This window comes from Crocuta crocuta, unplaced genomic scaffold (assembly GCF_008692635.1).
Source record: "Crocuta crocuta isolate KB4526 unplaced genomic scaffold, BGI_CrCroc_1.0 scaffold127, whole genome shotgun sequence".
Taxonomy (NCBI): Eukaryota; Metazoa; Chordata; class Mammalia; order Carnivora; family Hyaenidae; genus Crocuta; species Crocuta crocuta.
Window position 1 is genome coordinate 11778965 of NW_027532008.1, and position 18788 is coordinate 11797752.

The 18788-nt window shown below is 53.6% G+C and overlaps 1 protein-coding gene across 1 annotated transcript; it reads left to right on the forward strand.

The window, feature by feature from the left end:
* Window positions 1-3085: 3085 nt before the first annotated feature.
* Window positions 3086-17627, forward strand: CASP9 (caspase 9). The gene is made up of 8 exons (XM_077775827.1): window positions 3086-3375; window positions 5291-5325; window positions 6183-6359; window positions 6787-6876; window positions 7938-8085; window positions 13734-13913; window positions 14540-14649; window positions 15575-17627. The coding sequence occupies exons 1-8, from the start codon at window positions 3174-3176 to the stop codon at window positions 15662-15664; spliced, it is 1032 nt and encodes a 343-aa protein (XP_077631953.1). The 5' UTR covers window positions 3086-3173; the 3' UTR covers window positions 15665-17627.
* The last annotated feature ends 1161 nt before the right edge of the window (window positions 17628-18788 follow it).

The window sequence follows — 18788 nt, forward strand, 5'->3', positions numbered from 1 at the left end:
TGCGGAAGGCACAGCGTGCCTTGAAGGCCGAGCTCCCGCCTTCCCCTCCCCGCCTGTGCCCCCAGTACCCATCCCCTTTGGGGAACCATCCTGTGGGACCTCCCTTTTCCCTCCCGGCGTTGAGCGCACCAGATCGCCCAGCGGAACCGTGCAATACCAAACACCTCTTCCAGGGCTTGCTAGCGATCCCACGCCCAGCACACAGCGTGCACGGTTGGCTGCTGGAGCACGGGGCTTCTGGCCAGAATGGGGGCCTGTGTTTTACCTGCTGGCATGGAGGTTCAGGGCACCCAGCTGGTGGTCGGGGGTGTGTGTGTGTCACATTACCTGGCTCTGTGTCCCTGGCTAAGTCATCAATCCACTGTGAGCCTCAGTTTTCTGGGCTGTGAAATGGGACAACAGTCGTATCGTGAGAGGTACAGGAGAGAATGGATGTGGAACACTGTTGCGTCAGGCCCAGAGTGAGGGCTTAGCTGGCTGTGCTCTGTCCTCTTTGGCCAGCCCCTCCTGTGCTGAGTTTATGCTTGCTAAGGGGTTTTAGAGATGAGGGTGCTGATGCAGGTAGTGGAGAAAAAGTGAACATGTGAGGTTCTCTTTAAAAACAGTTTCATGTCTTTGTCTTATTTGACCCTGGTCACAGGCCTGTGAGGTAAGGAGGGTCCAGGAGGTATTTCCGACCAGGAGGGGCAGTGGGTGCGTGTGGCTTTCTGGAGGCCTCTGGCCAGTGCCCTGTGGGCTGCTTGCAGACCAACTGTACATTTTCTGCATTATCCAGGATCTCGGCCTGACCTAGTGAGGAAGTCTTTAATAGGATAAGTGTCATGTGAAAAATTGCCAGTGAATAATATTAAAAGAAGTCTCATGAGAATCTGCTCTGTGGCCTGAACTGAGTAGTGGAAATGGTTTGAGTCCGTTTCCTTGCCTTCAGATACATTCACAGGCGTTACAAATAAAGATGCACACAGAGGCCCAATGGGTGGGCGCCTCGCTGTGCAGCCCCCCAGCTCCAGCTCAGTATGGCCATTCCAGAATGCTGGCTCTGTGTTTCCAGATCTTTCACGTTATTTAAAGAGAAGCTGAAAATCCTGCTTTTGATGTTAAGTTACCTGATTTTAGATGTTAGTAACGAATTTGGATTTTTAAAGTACTATCACATGAGGAGCAGGCTGCCATTTGCCACACGTGGTTTGGCTGAGCCGTGTGGGTCTAGGTCCTCCTCCTGGCTTTGCTACATATTAGCAAGTTGCAGTGCCTTTCTGGGACTCAGTTTCCCTCATCTGTAAAGCGAGGATAATTGTAATTTAACCACGTAAGGTTATTGAGGGGGGACTAGATGAAATGATGCATTTAACATGGGGTCTGTCTCACTGTGAGTGTTCAGGAAATGTTGAAAGGCATGCAGCTGTTAGGATTATCTCTGCAGTGACATTATAGATCTGTGCTTTTCACTATACTAGCCATTAGCCACAGGTGGCTATTTAAGTGTAAATCTGAAGTAGTGAATGTTAAATAAGATAGAAAACTCACGGGGGCGCCTGGGTGGCTCAGTTGGGTAGGTGGCAGACTTCAGCTCAGGTCCTGATCTTGCAGTTTGTGAGTTCCAGCCCGCGTCAGGCTCTGTGTTGACAGCTTGGAGCCTGCTTCAGGTCCTGTGTCTCCCTCTTCTGCCTGTCTGTCTCTCTCTGAAAAATAAATAGATGTTTAAAAAACAAGTAAAAAATAGCAAATTCAGTTCCCCAGTTGTAGGACCCAAATGCTCAGGAGTCACTAATGCCCACCATATTGGACAGAGCAGATGAAGGACATTTCTATCATCATAGAAAGTGCCCTTGGACAGTGCTGCTGTAGGATATTTGAGGAGAGGGCGATGTTTTATTCCCATGGGTCCTGAGGAACTTGGCCAGAGCTGGGTCTCAAAGGACAGTGAGCGACCATCAGCTTCTTCCTTCTTTTCCCTGTGTCGGTGACCAGCCCACCATCACGATATCTGTTAACCTCGACCTTTCCTGCATCGCACAGGCCACCCAGTCGATGTCCAAATTCTGTGCATTCCCTTCCCTATATAAAAAAATTTTTTTTAAATGTTTGTTTATTTTGGGGAGAAAGAGACTGAGTGCATGAGCAGGGGAGGAGCAGAGAGAGGGAGACACAGAATCCGAAGCAGGCTCCAGGCTCTGAGCTGTCAGCACAGAGCCTGACGTGGGGCTTGAACCCATGAACTGTGAGATCATGATCTGAGCTGAAGTGGGACGCTTAACCAACCGAGCCACCCAGGCGCCCCCCTCCTTCCTTAGTTTTCTGGTCTGTCCGCTTATTTCTCTCCATTCTTGCTGCGCCATCGTTGCCACCACCTGACCCCACTGTGGTTCACACCCTTCCACTGTCTACCCTGCCTCCAGGATGAGTTTTCTCAAAGGCACATCTGACTCTGTCACTTTCGTAAAAGTCCTCGGTGGCTTCTCACAGCTCTCATGACATGACTGCACAAAGGCCTCCTCCCTCACTGCCGTTTCCCCCTCCAGCTTACATTTCTCATTTCTCTGAATTCACTATTCACTTCCTAACGTTCCCCGGGGTCTCAGTGAAGACATCCCCTCCTGGAGGCCTCGCTGGCTTCCCAAGGTTAAGTTGGATGGCCCTGGACCCTCCGGGGGTCCTTTCCCGGCTGGCACTTCTCTCTTTGGTGTGTCACTGTTGATTTGTCTGTTTGCATTCCCCCCTAGGTATCTGCTTCTTAAGGACTGAGAATGTTCGCTGCTGTATTTTCACCACTTAGCACAGTGCTGGGCTCGTAGGAGATGCCTCCAGAACACTGAATGGATAGTTACACACTCAGTGTAATTGGAGGCTCCACTTTTGCCCACGTGCCTGACCGGTTAGACTTAGATTGGATGGGAAGTGTTGTCGGGGGAGGGGGACGACACGATGAGACTCACAGGAAATTGTGTGGATAATAGTGCCATGTCTTTCTTTCCAAACAGCATGCAGGCTCAGGATCCCGGAGCGATCAGGCCAGGCAGCTCGTCATAGATCTAGAGACCCGAGGGAGTCAGGCCCTTCCTTTGTTCATCTCCTGCTTAGAGGACACAGGCCAGAATGCGCTGGCTTCGTTACTGAGAACGAGTCGGCAAGCAGAAAAGCAGAATCCACAGGCCCTCAGACCCCTGGACCTCATGCCTGTGATGGTTGGACCAATGGGCCTCAAACCAGAGGAGCTCAGAGGGAAGCAGGATCCGTCAAAGCCGACTCTGGGAAAACTCACTCCCGTGGTGCTGGGGCCCGAGGAGCTCTGGCCAGCCAAGCTCCGGCCGGAGGTTCTCAGGCCAGAGGTGCCTAGGCCAGTGGACATTGGTTCTGGACCAGTCAGTGAGATCTGTGAGTACCAAGACAAGACAGTGGTTGGTATGGAGTTGGAACTGTGAGGTTACTGAACTTGGATATCCAGATCTCTTCTGGTGTCAGAAGTTCTCAGCCATTTTTTTTTAATTAAAAAAAAATTTTTTTTTAATGTTATTTGTTTTTGAGGGAGAGAGAGAGAGAGAGAGAATGTGAGGAGGGGAGGGGCAGAGAGAGAGGGAGACACAGAATCCGAAGCATCTCCCAGGCTCTAAGCTGTCAGCACAGGGCCCAGTGTGGGGCTCACACTCAATGAACTGTGAGATCATGACCTGAGCTGAAGTCAGATGCTTAACCTTAACCGACTGAGCCACCCAGGCGCCCCTCAGGCATTATTTTTTTTAAAATAAGCCTGCTACCCCTTTCTCCCTCTCTTCCTTCTTCTGGGGTTACAATAATACATAGATTGTTTCTTTTCATGATAACCCATCATTCATGTAGGCTTTCTTCACTATTTTTTTCTCTTTGCTGAGTGGGTACTTTCGAATGAGTTGTCTTCTACTTCACAGATTCTTTCTTGTGCTTGATTCAGTCTGATGTTGATGCTGTCTGTTGCATTTCTTTCAGTTCATCCTTCAGCTCCTTTTCTATTTGGTTCTTTTGTGGTTTCTATCTTTTAAACTTCTTGTTTTGTTCATGTGTTGTTTTCCTGATTTTATTCAATTGTTTTTCTGTGTGCTCTTGTAGCTTATGGAGCTTTTTTGAAATGGTGATTTTGAATTCTTTGTTAGGCACATTGCAGATTTCTATTTCTCTAGGGTCAGTGACTGGGGAATTATTGTGCTTCTTTGGGGGGGGGTCCTATTTCCTTCATTTCTCATGTTTCTTGAAGTCATGTGTTGGCTTTGCATTTGAAGGAGGAGTCAACTTCTCTTGTCCTTGTTGATGGACTTCTTCAGTACATCCAATCTTGGATTTTTTTTGCACCAGCAGTGTTTTGGAACTTCTCTGCTGAATTCCTGGACTTCCAAAAAGACGGTCTCAATTGTGGATGATGTCAAAATTGGTGTTCTTTGTTGAGGAAGACCGTAGAAAACTTACTCAGCCATTTTGATGATGTCCCTTTCTCACTTTATGGATGGACACTACTAATTTGGGGAATGAATGAATTTTTCAGTCATGGATGATAGTTATATTTTTTGGGGTGTAGTGAGATTTTGGAAACGAGCCACCAAGTTCTCTTTGTTTAAGAAAAAAAAAGTCCTAACTGCTTTAGAAGCTGGGGGGTCATTTGACTTCTTGCTACTTGAAATGAAAACTCCTTTGACACTGAAGGAAAAATGACCATCTTTACTCATTCATTCATTCTGCAAACATTTCCTGAGGACTTTCTGGGGGCGGGGCTCCATGGATTCCACAGACAGGAAGTGTCGTGCTTCCAGAACTTCCCTTTTCTCTTTCTGGTTTAGAATTTTGTACAGATGGAATGACATCACATACACTCTTCTGGCTTCTTTTCCTTAGCCTAGTATTTTGTGGCTATCCGTGGCAATGCATGCATCAGTACCTCCTTCCTTTTCAGTCTGCAAAGTGTTCCTTGGCTTTTATCATAAATTGTTTGTCTGTTAGTGTTCTGGGGGAACATTTGGCTTGTTTGTAATTCTGGGGATGAAGAATAAGGCTTTAAGTGATCATCCATGGCTGGCTCTGTTTATGCCCATTGCACTCCTTTCTCTTGGGTATATTCCCAGGAATGGAATTGCTGGTCAGAGGCTAGGTGTGTGTTTAACTTCATTGGAAACTTCTAAGCAGTTCTGCAAGGTGGCTGTGCCCCTGGACTCCCGCCAACAGTGCTCGACGTGTCCCAAGTTCTTGCTCTTCTGTTTCCAAAGTCCCTTGCCCTGCTCTGGTTGGGTCAGACATTCACATTTTCTCTCCTTTTCTCTCTCTCCAGGCGCTCAGGAAATTTCGAAGCGAAATGCTGATTTGGTGAGTCTTCGTGGGATTCGGGGCCAGCTGCATTGGCCTTGGGCTCATCCGCTTTGCACATTTCCCAGGCCCTTCCCTCTGCCAGTGTGTCAGGAGCCCAGCAGGAGAGAGGGTCCCGGGCCCCCTACAGCTCCCTGCCCCTGGCACAGCTCTTCCTGGAGCAGACTGTCCCATCCAGCCAGGGGCCCAGACCTTGCGTGAGGCAGGCCTCACAGTCGGCCGTGGGACCGAGTCACTCCCTCTTGTTCGCAGCATTTGTTGCTTGACTCCTGCGTGCTGGTCCTGGGCTCCTTGTCGGGATACCTGGGGGCGGACCCCTTGTGTTTCTAGCCCTTGCGGAGCCATCAGCCTGGCAGAGGCTAGTTGCACAAAGAAATATCTAAATCAAAATCATGTTAAGTACTGTGACAGAAAGAACAGGCTGCTGTGAGGGAGGATTCCAAGGGAGAAGGGGAGCCCGCCGGCTTGGAAGAGGTGTCCACACTCTGAGGGTGGACTTGGGCACAAGTTGGCCGATGAAGCCTCCCCCTCCCCCCCATGGTTGTCAGATGCTCCCTGGATGGGACAATCTGTCTGGTCCTTTTGGGGCGAATGGCTCTGGGGGTTGAACTTAGCCAAATGCTGCTGTGGGAACGGGTCCTCTCTCCCGAGCTGCCTGTTTGCACATCCTGCCGTGCGTGCTCACGCCCGTCTGGTTTGCAGTCTGTCTGCTTCGGCCCTGGAATGCTGGGTGCAGGCCCCGCGCTCTGTCCCATCTCTCCAGACTGTCTGCCGCGGGGGTGCCCACCTGGGGCTCGCCTTCTCTCCCGAGGAGTGCGGCGTGAGCCCGGCTGACGCTGGTCCCCGTGCTTGGGCAGGCGTACGTCCTGAACGCGGACCCCTGTGGCCACTGCCTCATCATCAACAACGTGAACTTCTGCCCCAAGTCCGGGCTCACGGCCCGCACCGGCTCCAACATCGACTGTGAGAAGTTGCAGCGGCGCTTCTCCTTGCTGCGCTTCGCCGTGGAGGTGAAGCACGACCAGATGGCCAGGGTACGGCCGCTGCCTGTGGTCAGGGATGGGGGGCGGGGTGGGGCAAGTGTCCCGCGAGAGACCTGAAAGCAAGCGACTCCCCGACACCAGCCCTTAGGCGCGTGGGCCCAGGAGAGGCAGCGTGGGTACCAGTTGGAGCTGCAGGCTCAGTCACCTGGGTTGCGGACTCCCCCTCCTGCTGTGTGACTCCTGAGTTTCAGTCTCCTTGTCTACACAGCAGAAACAGTACTCACCTCCTGGGGTCATTGTGAACCGCCCCTGAGCACGGCACCTTGTCCCCAAGAACAGTGGCTACTCTGACTGTTAGGACTGTCATTACCGCAGTGGTGGTCCTGGGAGCAGGGAAAGGGCTCTGTCTGGTCCCCAAGTCCCGCGATGGGGACCTGATCCATCAACGGTCTGGCTCATTGGCGACCTTGTCTTATAGCAAATGGTCCAGGCGTTGGTGGAGCTGGCGCGGCGGGACCACGGTGCCCTGGACTGCTGCGTGGTGGTCATCCTCTCTCATGGCTGCCAGGTAAAGCTGCCCACAAGCACTGGCGCTGAGAGGCCAGGAAGGAGCCCCATCCCTTCCGGGGTCCAAGACGCCTTCGGCTTTGTGGGAAGAGCCGTGGGGTCCTGTCTATCTCCTGCTGTTTTCCTGGGAGCCATCCGGCCCTCTGAGGAGATGGATACCCCTCCTGGGAGAAGCAGGGAGGAGACGAGTTCCGCTCCCAGCTCCCAGCCTGGATTTTGTTCAGAGTCGGGCACAGCACCTGGGAGCTCCCGGCTCCTGCCTCGGTCTTGCATTGTCCCAGGCACTTTGCTGTGGGCTGGGTGTCAAGACACCGGGACCCACTCCGGACTTGGCCACTAATGTGCTGGGTCATTGTGGCCCAGCCCCTCCTCCTGTTTCCTGGGCCTCAGCTTCCTCATATTTCCAGTTGAGCATTGGGACAGGTCAGAAGCTCCAAGCTGAAAACCCGCAGTGGTCTGGCCTTACTAGGCCACATCCTTACAGAGCAAGAGTCGGGCCTGGGCAGGGACTGCCCCCCTTTCATTTGTGGCGTGACCCCTGGAGCGGCAGCATAGGCCTCCCTGGGCAATCGTGAGAAATTCAGACTCTCAGGCCTTGCCCCAGACCTCTTCGCGGAGAGCCTGTGCTTTGACAGGGTCTTGAACACATAAAGTTTGAGAAGACCTGGCTTCGAGCGGCGGGTCTCAATGCTTAGCTGCATCCAAAGCTCCTGAAAGACCACCTTGCCAGTCCCCACCACTGGGGCTTCTGATTTAGGTCGGGGTGGAGCCCAGGAATCAGCAGATCTTACACGTTCTCAGGTGATGCTGATGCCTCTGGTCCAGGGACCACACTCTGAGAGCCACTGATCTAGAAGAAGCTGGCTGGCACTCCCCTGTTAGGCTGTGTTAGGCATGTGAGACCCTTGGAATAGATGCTGACCAGGGCCCTTCGAGAACCAACCTGTGTCTAAACCAGCCTCGTGCCCCTTCTACATGCTGGGGCTCACAGAGCCTCTGAACAGTGTGTTGGATCCCAACTCCAACTCCTTGGTTTTGTAACCAGGATTCTTGGTCTCCTAGGCCAGCCACCGTCAGTTCCCGGGAGCTGTTTATGGCACAGATGGGTTTCCTGTGCCCATCGAGAAAATTGTGAACATCTTCAATGGAACTGGTTGTCCCAGCCTGAGAGGGAAGCCCAAGCTCTTCTTCATCCAGGCCTGTGGTGGGGGTAAGCAGGTCCTCAGTCTCCCTGCAGGGAGGGGACTCTCGTGGAAAAGGAGCCGCCCGTGCCTCCTCCTCCATGCAGCCCCTCATGATGCCCAAGGGGTCTGTCCAGGCAGCCATAGGGTCCCAGACACGATCCCTTTGTCCAAACGGCAGTATCTGCCTCTGGTTAGCGCAGGCCCCAGCGTCGTCCAGTCTGTGGAGGTTAGAGCTTCCGTCTCACCGAGCAGTAGCCTCAGGCTCATTTGGGTCTAGCAGCTTCCACTCCAGGACTCAGCAATAACAAAGCAGAGGACAGGGAAAAAAAAACCCTTTCATTTTCCTCATCATTCTCCTGACCTCTCTCAACTAGACGCTCTTTCCACCAGCCCAGAGAAGGGGAGGCCAGAGCTAAACTAATTATTAGAATTTCCAAAGGCCCAAGTACTGGAGGTGTCAGTAACTTTTAAGGGCCATTTGGATCCTCTGTAATTTCGCCATATGCCCTGACTTTAAACCTAAGTCCCACATCACCATTCCCTGGTTTTCTTATAAAGTAAAAAAAGAAGGAAGAGGGAACACTGTGTGTTCTGGATTATGGGACATGGTGGCACAGGTCGGGGACACTGGGAATCCTGTGCCAGTGCGTTCCAGCTGCCCAGGGCTCTCTCCAAAAGACACATCAGTTCCTTGTCCCTCCGCCGGCTCTGCACTGTTACCCACGGAGCTCTCCAGCCGGCCCCAAGGGGCCGCCACGTACACCACGGGCACCTTGAGCATAATCTTCTGAACGTGTTCATCTGTCCCATACTGTTCCACGCTGGTGGGGTTGACGTGAGGGGATGTGGCTTGTCTGGTGAGCGAGCTCTGGTCACATGGTTCATCTGATAAGCGTTTACTGCGTATCTGCTGCCTACACATGGCTGTGTGTTAGGTGTTCGAGATACTAGCCACACAGGGTCTCTGTCCCCAGGAATTTATAATTTGACTGCCGCTGTATTAAGTCACTGTCATGGCCCGTGCCCATAACTCAGCCATGAGTGACTGAGAACACCAGGTTCGGTCTTGGTGGCTACTTCGTTCCTGCGCAAACACGGGCCAGCTAATCTCTGGACGTCTTGGCAAGTGGGGATAATAACAGAAGACACTTGCTAGCATCCCCGTGAACCCAGTGCCTGGCTCATTTTCATAACTGCAAACCTGGGCCCTCTCCCTCTTCCTGACCCCAGAGCACCCCGTGTCACCTAAGAGCCCTCCCCAGCCCCAGCGAGTTACCTCCGAGTTCCAGTAACAGGAAGCTGGAAAGGCCACTGCCCTCGGAGTTGCAGAAATCCTCTCCTAGCTCATTTTTTTTTTTTAATGACCCAGAATGTGTCGTCAGGTGCTGTTGTTACTCTGGAGCGAGTGGTCCTTTCCCGTATGAATCAAGTAAAAGATGAAGCAGGCGAGGGAGCCGTGGGTGAAGGGTGAGCTGGGATACTGCTTTCTGGGGAAATCCCCAGATTTTACTTTTAAGTAATCTCTGCACCCAACGTGGGTCTTGAACTCACAACCCTGAGATCCAGAGTCACGTGCACCAGCTGAGCCGGCCCGGTGCCCCTCCGGGGCCTACTCTTAATCATCCATCCTTCTGGTTACAGCTCAGTGTCTGTGTGTCTGGGAAGTCTTCCCTAAACACCCCCTCCCAGCACGGAGTCAGGGTTAGCGGGTCCTTGTGTTTGTACAGCCCCGTCCTTCCCTTGTCACAGCGCTTTCTCCTTGTAGTGAGGTGGCCTCATCCCCTGGTCGGCTCTTTGAGGGCAGGGCCAGGCCCGTCCGGTCTCCCCACACCTGGCACAGAGCTTCTGCCACCGTTGCATCTTACGTGCATTCTGAGTATTTGATTTGCAACAGAACCATAGAAGAATCACATGAGCAACATTTTAAAATAACGTAGACTCCCCCCACCGCAGAAAGCCCAACTCAGCAGGAGGAGCACGATGTCAAAGCTGCAATGCAGTGACTCTGATTCCGCCTTTGGAATTGTGGACCCCGCTCAGCCCCCGGCGCTCTGTTGACCTTGTGTGCAACGCTGTGGCCACACGGGGGCGCCGCGGTGCTGAGAACGGAAATGCCGAAGGGCTTGCAGTTCCTGCCAGTGTTCTGTCCGCGCTCGGGGTGCCCTCTTAGTTACCGCCATCTGAAGGTCAGCCCCGGGGTCCGGTGACCCTCGTGTTGCTTTTGTAAACTTCGCTGTCGCTACAGCTTAAAACAATTTTTAAATCCTTTGACAGGTGGTGCACCCCTCCTGTAAGAGGTAGGGGTGCATACCCCGGACGGAGCAGACACACTTGCCTCAAAGTGAGTAGTGCGGGCATGGAACGCCAGCGAGTAGGCAGTGCGACTCGGCATCGGGCGATGCCCTTGGCGTCTGTTAGCCCACGCCGTTCATTTTGGGGCGACCCCTCTTGGGACTTCTAGAAATCACTCTGAGAAGGCAGAAGGAGGAAGAGCGTGTCGTGGTGGTTGTGGACTCTATATGCTGATAGAGCCTGCGCTGTGCTCGTTCTCACGGGGGAGCCGGTCTGCCTTACAGAGGGGTTTGCATTTGAGGGTCTCTTCAAGAACAAACGGTGTGTGACACGGATAACCCCGTGGGCGAGGCTTTCGCATCAGGTTTGCTTGTCGGATGAGGAGGACACGGGAATGGAGATTCCTGTCCCTCCCAGATTCCCCCTCGCGGATCCCGCCGTGTTTTCTCGGGCTTCCCCCGGCGGTCCCTCTGCCCACCGCTGTCTCCTCGCGCCGCTTCCCCCACGGCAGTGCCCCACATCCCCCTGCCGCCCCCATCTCACGTCCCTGCCCCTGTTTTAGGGCAAGTCCTTCCCAGACACCCAGGGCAGATTCCGGACTCTCGACCAAAAGAACAACCAGAGGCAGGGACCTGGGTAGGCACTGGAACAGCCCAGCTCTCAAAGACCTCGGAGGCCCCCTTTGCAGGCTCGGGGGCCTCCCTGGAAGAGGCAGACACATGTAGGGTGGAAGGTTAGCTGTGAGAAGAAAAGACAGATGAGCAAGTGTCCGAGTCAGGTGTATGCGGTGAGAGGCCCACAGGTGTTGGGGTTATTATTATGGGGTTAGAACCACCCTCGTCCTGGGGCGCCTGGGGGGCTTAGTCGGTTGAGCGTCCGACTTTCGCTTAGGTCATGATCTCGCGGTTCGTGGGTTCGAGCCNAAAAGAACCCCCTTTGTGCTGTCTCTGCCCCTTGCAGGCAGGAGCCCAGCCTCTCTGGGTGACCTGTGACCTCCCTCCCCCCTTGCTCTCTCCCACCCATCCAGCCCCGCAGACCTGCCTGCTCTCCCGCCCAGCACCTACCTGACCTGCTCCTCCCATGGGACTGTTCCCTGTCCCAGCAGAGCCGGGGTCACAGTCACCCACAGAAGCCCTTCCCCAAGGAACCCTCCAGGCCCCTCTGCCCTCCGCTTTTTTTTTTTTTTAATATTTTTTATTTATTTCTAGGAGAGAGCGAGAGCATGAGCAGGGGAGGGTCAGAGAGAGGGAGATACAGACTCCGAAATAGGCTCCAGGCTCCGAGCTGGCAGTCAGCACAGAGCCCGACGCGGGGCCCGAACCCACGAACCGCGAGATCATGACCTGAGCTGAAGTCGGACGCTTAACCGACTAAGCCACCCAGGCGCCCCTGCCCTCCACTTTTACAGAAGCTCTTTTTAGCTGCTGTCTCTGGAGTAGCCCACTGTACCCCGCAGCGAGCTCTGCCTCCGAGGCCCGCCCGCCATGAGCTGCGTGTGGCCCGTGAACTGCCCTGACCCCTGTTTTCTAAGTCTGCTGCTGCTTTGGGGAAATTCGGATTTTAAAACGGAAAAGACAGAAACTATGGCTAAAGAAGTCATCCAGGATCTTGCAAGCCTGACACAGCTACCTCCATTTCTGCCTCTTAGCCTCCGGGTTATGGCCCCTCGGGCACAGAGCATCGTCACGGGAACGTTTCTTCACGTCTCCGCGGTCCCTATCGCTGCTGGTTCAAGTGGCTTTATAATGCTCTGGTTTAGTGGTAGGCGCTCACTAAGCCATTTCCGTAATGTTGGCTATTTAGATGATATCCAGTTTTTGGCTCTAATGGCCACAGATGTCTTTACATAGAGGGTTTTTATTATTTGTTTAATGTTTATTTTTTAGAGAGAAAGAGGAGAGGAGAGCGTGAGCAGGATAGGAGCAGAGAGAGGGAGACACAGAATCTGAAACAGGCTCCAGGCTCTGAGCTGTCAGCACAGAGCCCAACACGGGGTTCAAACCCACGAACTGTGAGATCATGACCTGAACGAAAGTCGGAAGCTTAACTGAGTCCCCCAGGCACCCCTCCCCCCTTTAAGGCTGAATAAAGTAAATTGTTTGTTTAATGATATAAAGTTGACCATTGTACCCATTTTCAAGGGATAGAATTCAGCAGCAGTGAGTACATTCACAAGTGTTGTGCGACCATCACCCTTCCCTGATTCTAGAATTTTCTTTTTTTTAAAATTTTCTATTTGATGTTTTCATTTATTTCTGAGAGAGAGAGACACACACACACACAGCATGAGCAGGGGAGGGTCAGAGAGAGAGGGAGACACAGAATCTGAAGCAGGCTCCAGGCTCTGAGCTAGCTGTCAGCACAGAGCCTGACGCAGGGCTCGAACCCACAAACCATGAGATCATGACCTGAGCTGAAGTCAGGATGCCCAACCAATTGAGCCACCCAGGCGCCCCTGATGCCAGAACTTTCTCATTGCCCTGAACTGAAACTTCATTCCCCTCAGCGCTCACTCCTCCTTCCCGCCTCCTCTCAACCCCAGGCAGCCACTCACCTGCTTTCTTCTCTATGGATTTGCGCATTCTGGGTCTTTCCCTTTCCCATGAATGGGCCTCTTGCATCTGGTTCTTTTGCTCAGCGTGTTTTTAGTGTCTATCTACATGGCACTAGGTGTCAGCACTTCATTCCTCTTAAAGCCTGGATGAAATTCCACTGGCCGTCTGCACCCCCATTCTGTGTATCGTTCATCTGTCAGCAGACGCTTGGGCTGTCCCCACCTGTTGCCTCTTGTGATTGATGCTGCCGTGAACTTTGCTGTCCCAGGATTTGTTTGAACTTCTATTTTTACTTCTTTTGGGCGTATAGCTCATAACTTGTTTTCACAGCTTTTAAAAAAATGTTTATTTTTCAGAGAGAGAGAGGGAGGGAGGGAGAGAGAGAGAGAGGGAGACACAGTTTGAACGGGGGAGGGGCAGAGAGAGGGAGACACAGAATCCGAAGCAGGCTCCAGGCTCTGAGCTCGCTGTCAGCACACAGCCCGACACAGGGCTCGAACCCACAAACTGTTGAGATCATGACCTGAGCTGAAGTCAGACACTTAACAGACTGAGCCACCCGGGCGCCCCTTGTTTTTACAGCTTTAAAAAAATCTCTGCACCCCCTTCCCAATTTTTACCCAATGAATCTGCAAAACTTCTGTCTTAGTAAAGAGTGGAGCTTCGGTTTCTGTTTCTTGCTGGTGTTTGCTCAGCGCTGGCCCCCAGGCTCCGGAGGGAACCCAGTGGTCTCGAGCTGGGGCGGGCTGGGTGTCGCCGAGAAGTGAGGAGCAGGGGCTCCGGTCGGTGTTTCAGTGACGAGAGGTGTCCGTTTTGGCTTCCCACAGAGAAGAAAGACCATGGGTTTGAGGTGGCCTCCACATCCCCTGAAGACAGGACCCCTGGCAGTGACCCCGAGCCAGACGCTGTCCCGTTCCAAGAAGGCCCGGGCATCTTTGACCAGCCGGACGCCGTGTCTAGTTTGCCCACACCCAGTGACATCTTTGTGTCCTACTCCACCTTCCCAGGTGAGCATGTCAGGTGTCCGCCCAGCCGGTGGGTCCCCCATGGGCCCTCGAAGCAGCCGCGTTGCTAAGGAAAGACGTGGGGGTGGGTCTTGGCTCTGTGACCTGCTGTCTGTGGGACCCCGAGCAAGTTACTTCGCCTCTCTGAGCCTCAGCTAGGATGCAGAATTTAAGGAGGCCTGTGCCCTTGGGTTCGTGGGCCTCACTTGCCTCACCCTTGTCCTGGCCCTGCCTCAGTATTCCCATCTTTAAAATGGGAAAGAGCAGTCGTACTTCAGGGGTCATCATGGGGATTAGCAAGGTGGCTAGTACATCACGGAGCACAGTGCCTGGCATATCGCAGGTGTGACGGACATTCGTTTCCTTCTTTCTTAGCCCTCGGGTGAGTCACTTAACTTCTCGGAGCCTTGGTTTCCTTGCTGGGAAAGCAGGAATCAGGACCGAAGTCCCGAGGTGGTGGTGGCCTCAACCACCACGAAAGAAGGTCATGAACAGGACAGGGCGCAGAGACGCGGGCAGCTACTGCTGGGTGTGTGAACACGTCCAAGTCCAGAGATGGCTCCCGTCTGGGCATGGGGGGCGGGGTGTTCGCGGCTCCCGGGTGAAGTTCAGCCTCTCTGCTTCCGAAGGTTTTGTCTCCTGGAGGGACACCAGGAGCGGCTCCTGGTACGTGGAGACCCTGGATGGTGTTTTCGAGCAGTGGGCTCACTCTGAAGACCTGCAGACCCTCCTGCTCAGGGTGAGCGCTGCCTTCCTCCGGGAAAGAGAGGGGAGGCTTCTGGGAGGGGCGGTGGGGGCGAGCGGGGCCCCAGGCCCAAACCAGGGGTGTCTTTTGCACCTTGGCTTGCTGTGAGGGCTGCTGTTGCTGTGGCTGTAACTGTTACAGTGACGTTTGCCCGTTACTCAGAGGGCTGCCTTCCCTGGCTCGTCTGAGCTCCTGGGCTGATACTGGGGTCCCCACTGGCAGAGCCAGTCCTCAGTGCCGGGGCAGGACGGCTCCTGAAGGCGGGTCGTGGGGCCTGCACCCACTGTGTAGTCTTCTAGTCTTTAAAAACATGGTTTTTTTAAAACATTTATTCATCTTGGAGAGTGAGAGAAACAGAGCATGAGCAGGGGAGGGTCAGAGAGAGAGGGAGACACAGAGTCTGAAATAGGCTCCAGGCTCCGAGCTGTTGGCACAGAGCCCAACATGGGGCTCGAACCCACAAACCGTGAGATCATGCCCTGAGCCGAAGTCGGACGCTTAAGAGACTGAGCCACCCAGGCGCCGCTGTAGTCTTCTAGTCTTGACCTTCAAGTATATCCCCTTGTCTTGGGGGTCCCCCGTGGGAGAGTGGGAAGGATGGTCTGATCAGGCCCCAGCCTCACTCAGTGAAATTCCACCCAGAGCACCCGCTTCCTTCAAGGGCCTCAGAGCACACGTGGGCCTCTCCCACTTGCTCAGGTGTTTTGTGTCATGAGAAGGATCTAGAAGGGCTGGGACCCCACCTTCCTCCTGGGAGGCTCTGGCTCTGTGCTTTGCCGAGCAGACCAGAGGAGAAAGGAGAAGCGAATGCAGGGTCACCTCCGGGCACGACCCCTGGCACAGCCCCCTGCCCCCTTGTCTGGAATCCTTCCTTCCGTTGAGAGAGCTCACGGACCCCCCTGTGCCCCTGTTTTCACAGGTCGCTAATGCGGTTTCGCAGAAAGGGATTTACAAGCAGATCCCTGGTTGCTTCAACTTCCTCCGGAAAAAGCTTTTCTTTAAAATGTAATGAGGCCAGGGCCCCTGCACCCTTCGCCCCAGAACCTTCCTGCTCCGGGCCCAGCAGCGGCGGACAATGGCAGCTGCCACTCTTGGACGGGGTTTGTGGCTCGTAGGGGGCCTGCTCTTTCCCCACGAGGGGCGGACAGGATCCTAGCAGCTTGCAACTTGGAGACAGAGGACCAGCGACAGAGGAAGAGGAGCAGAAGAAAAGCAGGACACCACAGGACTCTCACCAGTGGCCTGTTCCCTGGCTAGTGGCTGTGGCCTGTGACCCCTGTGTGTTCTGTAGAGTAAGGCTTTTTAACCTCAGCCTGATTGACATCTGGGGCCCGATGTCGTGGGGGCCGTCCCGTGCGTGGTGGGATATCGAGCAGCTTCCCTGGCCTCTACCCCCAGGCGCCAGTAGCACCTCCCCCTGCGTCGTGACGACCGAAAATATCCCCAGACATTGCCTGGTGGGACCCCACTTGAGAACCACTGATCTATAGGAACCTTTGGTTACAAACAAGCCAGCATCTCTCTTAAATCAGCAAGTGTGGGGCTCCTGGAGTCTAAACAGCTGGAGTGTACAGATCCTAAATGAAGTTTTAAAAATGATCAGTTTTTCTTATGTTCTAGTATTAAAAAAAATCTTGGGTGAATATGGACACTTTCCCCCCCCTCATGTTGCTCCAACTCTTTGTTTTTCCTTATAAAGGGGATTTTTGCTTTTTTGGAAACATTTCCCCACCTCTTACTCTCGGTGAACCCCACCCCACCCCAGGAAGGCGACGGGGCCGGGAGCCGCATCCTCGGGGAAGTGAAGTCCCGAGTCTGCCCCTGAAGTGTCCGTGATCCTGACCCAGGCCAGTTTGGAGCGTTTAGGGCCTTGGACGTGAGGCCTGTCCGCGAAGACTCACGAAGCCGTGATTCGCGGATTTGTCGCTTGGTTATTATTTCCCCGCCTGTGACCTCTCCAAGCGTGAAATAGTCCCGGAGGCCTCTGGTGGTTAGTTATTCGGGGTCACCTTCAGAACGCGTACAAGGAGACACTCAGGCTAACCCTGCAGGGCAGAGCCCAGCTGCACTTGGACCTTCCCTGCTCTTTGCTTCCGGGCTCTGTACTCACCGGCTCAGGTGAATCAGGTGGTCCTTACCAGAGGCGCCCTAATCCCCTAATCTTGTTCAGGAGGCAAAAATGTTATCACAGCTTTTCACTGACCTGGTGGGGACTTCCTGTAAAGGGGGGGAGGGTCTTAGTCTGGAATTCTGTTTGGATTTCTGAGCAGGGGGCCTGTGAACTCCTGAAAACCATATGCGCGGAAGGTGTAGAGGGGCAGGTGCTGAGATTTTGTGTTTCTCGAAGGGATTGAGAGCCTCAAAGGTTTAACAACTAGTGCTGTATTTGCAAGGCACCGTTATGCCTTGTTTTCAGGGGCTGGTTAGCAGGTGTCTGTTAAACATTTTACTGCGCTGACCCCATCATCCAGCGATGCTGCTGGGGCCAGCTTTCCAGCACAGATAAGCAGACTGGTGGGCACGGAGGTGCGTCCCGGGGTGTCCACTGCAGCAGGGTGAGAGAGACGAGGGAGCGGATGAAAGTGTCCCTCATTCTATTCATAATGTGGGATGTTATTTAGCTGTCCAAAAGAATGACCTGGATATATGTACTGGCACGTGAAATGTGATACCGTGTTGAGTGGAAAAAACTCAATTACAGAACAGTATGAAGAATAAAATGCTATTTTTGGTTAGAAGTTATTGTATGTTAATGTCCCCGTATAGATATTCGATATATGCATATAAAGTCCAGAAGGCCGTACACCATGCTGTTAACAATGATTGCCTCGGCAAGGTGGGCCCGGAGATGTAAAATGAGGGGGCTTTCACTTTTTGACTTGATACGCTCCTATGCTCTTCTAATATTTTTACAAAGAGTATATGTATTACTTTCTAAAGTAAAAATAAAAATTGACCTTGTGGATCCTGAAGATGCATGTGTGGCTGCTGTTCAGAGAACGTTTGTTGAAAGGATGAATGCCCTTGGCCACCTGTCTCCTGACCGCTCCCCGCTTGCGCTTTCCCTTGGCAGCCTCCTGACCTTGGTTCATCACCTGTCGGGGTTTGGGCGGGTAGGGGTTCCCAAGTGCAGTGTGTGGGGCTCCAGGCCGCACGTGCACGGCCCCTGCCCAGGCTGGGACCACTGCAAGGCACCCCCCTCCCCCCCCGCAGCTGCTGGGGCGGCCTCCACCGGGGACAGCTGGCTGCTGGGCTGTGCGGGTCCTGGAGCCCGTTAGCACATGTGCTTGCCCTGGCTCCCGTCCCACACGCTCAGGGCCTCTGCCCAGCTGCTCACGACGCTTGCCTTCCCCGTTGATCCCCTCTGACATCTGGCCAAGCTTTCAGCCGCGGCCTGCTCTGCTGTGCCTGGGAACAGTTAATGCTGGGGCAAAAAGGACAATTGTCCCTGGCAGTTGGGGCCCCGAGGTGCTGCCCGGACCATCTGCACGGTGACTCACACAGCAGCTGGGGTTGGAAAGGGCCCTAGGATCTGTCTGGGCAAAGGCCCTGAGCAACCTTGCAGCCAGCCAGCCTGGGGCCAGGCTCCTTTGAAATGCTGGTGGCTCCTCAGAGCCCCGACTGGGGTCCTCCTCTGCCTGGATGTAAGCGGGAGCTTTTCCCCAGGGGAGCAAACAGTAAACTGTGAATTAATGGGCACTCACTTCTTGATTTTACGTTGTTCTCCAACAAACTTTTCTTGAGTCTCTGGTGCCTGTGACCACTCGATGGCGAAGAGATGCCGGTGGACAAACGAACAAGGGGCCGGCGCGTGTTAATGAGACGTAGAGGCAGCCACCTGCTTATTTTGACGGTGCCCGCTTGACAGTGTGGTTTTCCTTTCATGACCACGTGCTCGTGGCTGTGGCTTCATACTTGATTGTAAAACAAGACTCTGCCGGTTAGATTCAAACAGTTCTCTGTGGAATACATTTAAGATAATGAAATCACATGCCTGCTTTCTCTTGTTTGGGTCTCTGTCACAAACTACATGCAACTCCCGCTTGTTCTGGCTCCTGTTCAGGTTCAAGTCCATTTTACAGAAGAGTAAACTGAGGCAGTGGCGATGCCAGGAGGTGGGGAAAAAATGCCCC

What these genes read in the sequence shown, in the direction of transcription:
- CASP9 (XM_077775827.1), top strand. Translation starts at nt 3,174, where the DNA reads ATGCCTGTGATGGTTGGACCAATGGGCCTCAAACCAGAGGAGCTCAGA. An exon ending in AGCACGACCAGATGGCCAGG is followed by an intron (nt 6,360 to 6,786) that starts GTACGGCCGCTG and finishes CTTGTCTTATAG; the next exon opens with CAAATGGTCCAGGCGTTGGT. An exon ending in GTCCTACTCCACCTTCCCAG is followed by an intron (nt 13,914 to 14,539) that starts GTGAGCATGTCA and finishes CTGCTTCCGAAG; the next exon opens with GTTTTGTCTCCTGGAGGGAC.